At 42.6% G+C, this 8,981-nt stretch overlaps 1 protein-coding gene across 1 annotated transcript in view; it reads right to left on the bottom strand.

The window, feature by feature from the left end:
• Positions 1–8,981, bottom strand: part of LOC118414629 (paired box protein Pax-6-like) — a gene marked incomplete in the record, with an annotated part of 94,710 nt that overhangs the window by 55,393 nt on the left and 30,336 nt on the right. The window contains 1 exon segment of the mRNA XM_035818807.1: positions 7,434–7,496. Coding sequence (XP_035674700.1) covers positions 7,434–7,496 — 63 coding nt within the window.

Below are 8,981 nucleotides of genomic sequence, written 5' to 3'. Positions count from 1 at the left end.
AAGTCGCATTAATTGTGTTATCTCAATTGGTCCGGTTAAGTCTGAATGTGCCCTTTGTTGTTCCCCACATTATGTCGTACTTAGAAAGTCATCGATCATTGCCCGTGCTGCCCGCGGTGACGGGAGGGACCCGGCCCGACCACCTGTTGCTGACAGATGGGGCAGCACCCGCACCAGCCAAGGGCCGCCCCCCCCCCCCCCCCTGTTACCTTCCACTGCAACCAAAATCTGATGATTGTAACTCTTCACTTCATAATTGGAATATCATGCAAAATTTGAAAGTATGACAAAACACACAAAGCGTTAAGAGATTCGTTTTTATAGCTTTAAACTTCGTTAGCGCTCTGTCGTTTGTCCAAATTGAATGAGGGTGTAGAGGATGGGGCATTCGGCAGGGCTAAGGTTTTGTTAGGATATCAGAAAAGCTTGTTCTGTTGTGGGAGCATGTTTTGGGGCCTCTTTCGTTTGCCTAAGTCTATTCTTACTTTGCTATCGATGTAAAGGAATCTATATTGCCTCCAACATAACATAACAGTCCATCAACATACTCGAGTTCATGCACATTTCTCTCATCATTGCGTCTGTCACGGAGACAACACGATCCTTCACATTTTCGGCTTGGCTGCGCTCTCACTGCGATCTAAACAACATATGTGAAACCTTCGCTTTCACACTAGGTATATCATACAAAACGTAAAAGTGTGATTGAGAAGACAACAAAGCACAAAAAGTGTAAAAAAAATTCGTTTATTTTCGATACAATTCGTTGAACGATGTGTCAAATTGTAGGTCGCAGAGAGAGCGCGGCGAGAGCGCCGTCCTAGTGGAAAGGGGGTATAAGCATGCTACAAGTCTCTCCAGATAACATTAGAACGGGATCCAGTAGTTTCCATATGTCTGCTAACCTTTTTCACAGTCCTACATATCATTGCCATCAAGGTAACGAGGAAACAAGACTTGGTACCAACAACAGATTGGTGATACAGAAGCATTTCTCCACACACCAAGTTTCTCCATCTAACAAAAGGCGACCCTGTAGTTACCATATGTCCGGGACAACAAAATTAGCCAGTTTGCGCCACTTTTGCCATTGCCTTGCACAGAAACAATGCGGAGAACAGACTGACTATAGGGGCGCATTTCCTTACACGAGGACATGACACAAGTTTTGTTTTCTCACACAAAGCGTTTGAACACAATGCAGAAACAATACGAAGAACAGATTGGCTATAGCGACGCATTTCTTCACATGACAACGTGTCACGAGCCGGTATGAAAGCTGCCAGTTAACCCCCGAACCTCACCAAATCCGTCATTCTGTCACCCTGCCTGTCATATCTGTCCCTCTTCCTGTCGCGTCACAATCGTGACACTGACCCGCGCTACAGGGGCAGTCACACACCGGGCACGACATGTGCGGGAGGTCTGCTTTCAAAGGAGTTTTGAACTGAGTGGTTGACAAAGACTTCGCGTTTTCAAGGTGGTACCGGTACAAAAACAGTACCAATTAAAGCAATGAGAACAGCAGTAAGGTGTAAATCTTCTCTAAAGAGAATTAAAGGTAGGCAGATCAGAAAAAGACTACACAAATTATTGATTAACATGAATAAACTATAGATTACTTCCAGTAAGACGACAGTTGTACTAAAGAATGCTCCATGAAACTAAAAAATGCTTCTATACCAGAAATCTGTCAAATCATCGCAATGAAATAAATGTGGAACTGTTTTCGGTGAGCTAATAAATTGCTATGGTATAATGACATTAAGATGCTGGAACTTCATCGTGCCAGGTGTACGGCGTCATAATCGGTTATTGCATCACATTTCCTAAATATCATATATCTTTTTTTTTCTTTGCATGTATTCTTTCAACAATGTTGTATTTGAGCTTGATCACATCTGCAAGATTTGGGAAACTAAAGGCTCATAGAAAACGAACATGTTGGAACAAAACTCTTTCTTTTTGCAAAAATTACTCGATGGTTCTGAATAACTTTCCAAACGAATCATTTTGACATCACACCCAAGCAACAAATAACAGAAGAGACAACGACGAGTCACAAATTGGACATTTGTTTGTAAAGTCATGCTTTAACTGTGTCGGTATGTGTCCATATTGTGACATTGTGCCGCGGAATGTTACCTCATTGTGACACTGTGCCGCGGAATGCGACCATATTGTGACATTGTGTGTCCATATTGTTGCGCATCCCCACTGTCAACACTACGCAGATGAGTCATGTAATTACTTATTACTCTTGTCAGACTTCTCGCCGTGCATCGGCCACACGCAGGGGTGAGAGTCTGGCTATATGAAACGAGAACGATGTATATCTGCTACTTCATAATAAGTCTCAGAAATGTCAACATTTGTAGCGACAATTGATGATGTGCACTTTGAAGACGCGGTGTGAATGTAAGAATTTTGAAATTGCTTGCAGAGTCGATTTTCTGTCAGGATAAGAACACACAATGTGTCGACTTCGCACATGCTGAGATTTGTAGCAGTGGCATGGCACAAGCTGGAGCGTATTATCTATGAGAATACGTTAGGAATGAATAGAATGTCTGAAATGGCCCACGAGTAAAAAGAAAAAAACAGACGTCATTTTTGCGTTAGAAAGGCTAAGTAGAAGTGAAATAATCACTAAAAGATATTTCGGGATTCAAATCTCCACAGACCGAGTCTCCTGCTAGCGTGCGAATCTCTGTACGTGTTTCAGACCTTCAGCAGATCTCAGAAATCCCCGTGCACGGGAAGAGAGCAGACCCGCCACCAGGGAAGTCATCAACCACTCCGCAAGGCTTTACAGCTTCTGTAGGGGTGCCGCATTAGTGGCTTTATATAGCAGGGGGAACCTGACGTGCATTTCCCTAGCACAGGGACTTGGTGTTTAAACCGACTGACTACGACAACTGGTGCGAACAAGTCGAGATTGCAATCACGGCATGTGAAAGTAGATTGATCTGTTTTAATTTTTTTTTTCAAGTTTGATTAATTCTATTTTAAGATTGACAATATAAGTAAGATTGAAACATTCTGCTACATTGAAGTTGTAGGTTGGACAGTTTGCTTTACGTATTATTTGTAAGCAAAATAAGCAATTTTATCCTTCGGCTGAAATGTACTTGATCATGAAAATGATAGCAATAAACATTTGATTGTTTCATTCATGTATCTCATAAGGAATAATGTATCTGAGAGTTGCAAATAGACATTAGAAACAATCGAGGCCGGATATCAGCAAAACGTCCTTAAATTAGTTTCAAACAAGAATGTGTCCTGATGCGACCCTGACATATTTGTCAAAGCAGACTACACCATATATCACGTCTGTGCCAAGCCAGAGACGCATGCATCACTTCAACACCGCTTCACAATTAACATGTGGCAGATTGATAGCTAATATTGGGTTTGGTAGGTAACGTTTGTGATTTGTATCAGGCTGCAGTTTGGAAAAATAGCATATTGAATAAGAATTTCGATTTTCTCTTCAGGAAGAAGCTGGCTGTCTCTTGTATTCCGCTGTATAACCCATAGCTCCCTATCATATTCTGCTCTAACGTCATACAAGACCTTGTTGTACACAATAATTGTCCCGATGTTAACCTATAGACTACACCAGACCAGGTGCGGAGTAAACGCTACATTCCGCATAATTTGCTACATTAAACACAAACCCGCCACAAGTTTGGCCTAGTGGAACTTGCTACATCCATCATGCTCTCCCGGCGGCTGACAGGAGGATAAAGGTTCAGTTTGCACATGTCTCCTCACAATGTGCTCATCGCTTGTCCCCGTAATTGTAACAATAAAAGGGACAATGTAGCAAGTGACACAAGAATGTGCTGCTGAATTGCGACAGTCAGGTAACAATGCCACAACTTGTCACTGCGACAATCAGCCACTAGACACATGTTGTTGCAGAGTAATTCTGTAAATCGGACTGATTTAGGATAAATGGATGACTTTATTGTTAGAAGGACCCGATCTGTCCGTTAACCCTGTGCACAGATAACATCACAAACACAACAACTCTAATGCCCGGTAATGTCGGGAAGCTTTAGTGTCTGCTCGTCAAAAAGTAACAACCATCAAGTAACAACATTCCAACCGACGGTCACGGCCTTTAGGACAAGGTTAAAAGTGTACATCATTGGCGCCGATTCTCACTGAGTGCTTTAGCAGTTAGTTTGGGAGGACGCTTTCTTAGTCGTGTGATTGTGACACATTTGCTTTTCAATAGATACGAAAAAGTATCTCCTTGGTCTTCTCAGTTAGCCCTTAAAAAGCGGAGTAAAACTACACGTTTGAGACATTCGCACACCAACTATATGTATGGCGACTTCACACTGCAACAGCATTCGGACAGACTGAGGAGTGCCCTCCCTGTTTCTTAAGTTATATCGGAAGATTTTGTGTTCTCAGCGAGCAGTTGCTATTGGCGCTAAGACAGAGAACAGATGAAAATATAACTACGATAAGCTGTAGAATCTATGGGAATCTGTCTGTTCTCAGTTGCCCAGGTCTATGAGAAAGTATCTGTGTCTCCAAAAGCTCGCACCAACAGGCTAGTATACAATTCACAACAATTTCCGCATATGCGTCCTGCACAACAGACAAATCCAGGCAGAGTTAAAACACTGCTGTGTCCATTTCTAGTCTTAGTTACTGCGTTTCGCTATAAAACAATAGGACTGTAAGGTAGAATTAACGCAAGTGTACATTGTCCATTTATTTCGCCGACTTCATCAGAATGAATAAAACTTGTCGCTCGTCCTGTCGGGGCAACTCTTCCCCTGTACCGCACCGGGGGGACCCTTTCCCCCATTATCCCGCACTCGGGACTCCCAAAGCCAATCTAAATATTCATCCAGAAATTGGGAAATAATCTGGGGGGAGGACAAAACAGTAATTTGGGCAAATTTGGTCCAATTAAAACCTTTGTTATGGATGGAGTTGGGAGAGATACAATTGAGTTCCCAGCAGGCGGGGGAGGGGTGACATTATCGGTGATTACTGGGTAACAACAGAAGGGGGGAGGGGGGCACTATTAGTGATTACTGGGTAACAACAACTAACATTAGCACAATTATGCGGAGGAATCTGCTGTCAGCTGGCACGTCTATACTCAATTCACATATTCCTAGATCTAGGCTAGTGGACCTTAAAACACATCTCTATTACCATACCTAAAACAAGTTCGAGGACTTGTAAATGATACACAACGCTTTAGCCGAAAAGACGGCAAAACAATTGCAACAAATTAATAATTACTATAATTGCAGAAGTACGTAGTGCTTATTGCCAGAGCTTTGTTTCTTTTACATCTCATAAGAACTTCTAGAATGCCAAATTGAAGTAAGATTTATAGACTAGCAAGTGAAATATACGACTCATCAGAAAGAAGGACAAAGACTGAAGACAACAGCTCTAAGAAATGCCTGTTATCAGAATATTCGCACTTATCACCAGGGCTTTTCTATGGGTCCCAGAGCGGGACACCATCGGCGGTAATTACGTTTTCTGAGTTGGCCATTTTGTGACGAATTTCCATCCAAATGGACCATCTTGTCTGGGGGTGTTTGGGGACTTTGGCGGGAACATATTAGGGACATGTACTGGGCGGGGAACTGTGGTCACTACAAACTGGTGATAACTGTAGGCACATGGACATGTGTGGGGCGGGGAACTGTGGTCACTACAAACTGGTGATAACTGTAGGCAAATGGACATGTACTGGGGCGGGGAACTGTGGTCACTACAAAATGGTGATAACTGTAGGTACATGCACATGTATGGGGCGGAGAGATAGCGTAACTATAAGTATGTACATGTGGGCAAAACAAAATACGGCACTATGTATGCATACGGCTTGGGGAAGGATGGCCATTTCAAAATTTCACATCATTACAAATGCTTGGGTTGTATCATTTTTTTCCATGTATAAGGAGGGGAATATTCGTGCAAATGATACTTTCCTGTTTTTAATTACTCTGAAGGATCCCCCAAACAAAAACTTATAATATATACGTGTATAATTAAACCATAACTTAGGGGCTTACAGGAAGCCACTTTTAGCACTTTACAACTTTATACATACGTAATTTCCCTCCGCTGCGCTCACGTTAATCAAAATTATATATCAGCCCTCAAATCTCATTACAGACAAATATGATCGTGTAGTTAATATGTTTCAGTACTGGGTTAGTCACACATGGCGGCACACTATGCGTTATTCACCAGGGGAGAGCGTGCAGCATATATCTGTATTTGATTCGACTTCGCACAAACTCATTATTTTTATTGCTTTCATTCCCAACAGAATCCATGGGCGTACTTCTGATGAGGAATGAACCGTCGGGACTACAGAAAGCTTGCGTTGCGTGCAGCGGGAAGAAATGCGTTCTTGCCTCTGCCTTAATGCAAACAGCAAGTTTTCATAATGCTTGTAGGGAATGATGCAAATAAAACAACCTCCTAACGCTATTCAACCATATCAGTCTATAACAATACAAATCTGTCTAAAATTCCTGACCACCATCATCTCTAGAGTACAAAGGCAGGAGTATGCATCTGACCGTCAGACGCCCCTCTTCTATCTAATGAACCTAACAACCAGGCAAATACGACGGTCTTAGAAATGTGTCGTCTACTACCAAAAGAAAGCACTTTTTTTAAATCTTAATAAGACGTTTGATGCTTGAATACCTGGTTTTTAGCAATTGTTAGACAAAATGACCATGTCTTGGTGTTTTACATAACCTTCGCGGGCACTCCCTCTGTGAGCTGATTCCGGATAGAATTGTCTGTAACAACTTTCCAGTCGTAGTTTGTAAAATGTTCGATACATATGTACATGTTGCAAACGAGGAAAATGCGACAAATCTCTGCTAATCAGATTTGTCCAAAAACCAATGCCATGAGTTGGTCCAGTGAACTGCAGGGAGTTTGCCATAGGGGGCGCTGGTTCCTGGTACCATGAATGTTTTTATTTTCGAATACTTACAATTGCCGTGATACCGTTGAGCAAGTCAAAGTCGTTTCTATTGCAATGTTTCAGATCTTAAATTCCCTACATTTCTGAGGCAAGAGGGGGTCAGTTGCTTTCGATATTGTAGTGTAATATTTTACCGACCGTTCTACTACATATAGCCTTGATAGAATCTACGCAGTGCAAATCTACATGTACTCTTTTCACAAGTCATCTGTGTCGTACATTTGGGTTAGGTATGAGGCACACAATTGATTTTCTCAGACAAGATATTAAAAAATGCTAAACTCTGCCTATCAAAAACGATAAGCAGAAAGTAAAAGCCTAGTAAATAAATGAAGTAAAATCTTTGGTGCGAGGGTTAGGCGGTGATTCTGGGAACAAGATTGCAAAGACGACTGGTGGTAACGGGAACGAGAAGGGACAAAGGTCTGACCTGGGTCTGCTTGTACCGGGCTGTACTGCGCATGCTCGTCCGCAGGGCGCTGCAAGGTCCAGGCTACAGGGCAGGCGGAGAGAGGAAGGAAGGTTCAAAGGTCAAAGTTCTATGCAGGTCAGTAGGATACAGCAGGGTAGACTACGGTATGTGTGAAAAGCGCACTGTGTTGAGGTGTTTGGGAAATGGTTAGATCTGCGACAACTGTGCGCCACTACGTTATAACATAGAGCCCTACTGCACGATTAAGCCTTTGCAAAAGAAGGGGCATGGACAATGCTATGAAGTGAAAACAAAGATAACAAAATATCAAAGTTTAAATATCAATAAAACGGTTACTGATCTATCGCAAGTATAAATCTTTGACGCATGCACAATGTTTTGACGCATGTTAACATAACTTTGTGTAACATATTCCAATTTTCACGGAGAGAAATAAGACAGGCATGGTTGTAAAGGTAAGCAAGTGTAAAGAAACAAAACAGAAAAGTAAAGAAAGGAAAATCAATTACTATGCAATGAGCCACTTCTGTGTGAACTAGTGCATTGAAATTCCCTATAGATTACAAACGTACACATTGCAACTTGCACCTTCAACACGGTTTGAAAACTTATTGGTGTCTGGCTAGGAATACTGTTGATAATTGTTATTCAAGATAAAAAAAATCAACACAAAACTTACTACCAGCAGCGCTAAGAACACGTCTGCGTAAAGTCGACAGACATACAGACACTCTGCCTTCTCTAAAGCAATTTTTTGTAAATTTTTATTTTTAATTACGATTTTAGTGACTATTCACAGGTGCTTTGGTCTGAGTTTCAATTGATGACATACAAATATTGCCTGCATTTCCGGGAGGAAAGCCCTTGAACTTCTACAAAATATCTTGAAGCCAGGCATAGACCATTCCACATTGAAACCCGTTTAATGTTCCTGATTATCTGCTACAGTTTCTGTCCAGCGAGCCCGACGTTATTGTGTGGTTTGTTGTAGTTGTTTCTGCTGACAGTGCGGTATTACAGGCGGAACTCGCGTCGACTATGACAAATCTCCCCTGCCAAACGCCATACATCGTATTACGTTCCCGTTGTTTCCCGCACATAACGCTCCACAAAGGTGCCACAATGCGTTACCAGGACACGTCCACGCAGTTCCTCGTCATTACCCCGCTTGTTTTTGACCAACCGGCGGCAAACGACCCAACAAAGCGTCGGAGCACCGCCGAACACCGCCCCTCGCGAACAGAACCTGACAGGAGGCATGAATCTCGGCCTCCCTCGCCTGTTTCATGCATATCCGCGGACACAAAGGCGCGGGAGGACCGACAATACGTTCCCGGGACCCGCTTACAAACGCGGCGACCCGAGCTGCTCCGGTGGTCCTGGAGGGAAGGACGTCTGCACTGCTCCTGTGTTCTCATGAGGACCGGTCTGATGTTTACATGCACGACACTCAAGGTCTATAGATAACACGGACTCGGCAAGCGAAATTAAGATAATAAAAATATACCAACGGAACACATGCATCCTAAGGATTTCAGCAAGACT

The sequence above is a fragment of the Branchiostoma floridae genome, chromosome 4, assembly GCF_000003815.2.
Source record: "Branchiostoma floridae strain S238N-H82 chromosome 4, Bfl_VNyyK, whole genome shotgun sequence".
NCBI classification, from domain to species: Eukaryota; Metazoa; Chordata; class Leptocardii; order Amphioxiformes; family Branchiostomatidae; genus Branchiostoma; species Branchiostoma floridae.
The sequence above is the reverse complement of the archived record's forward strand: the minus strand, read 5'-3'. Positions and strand labels throughout refer to the sequence as shown.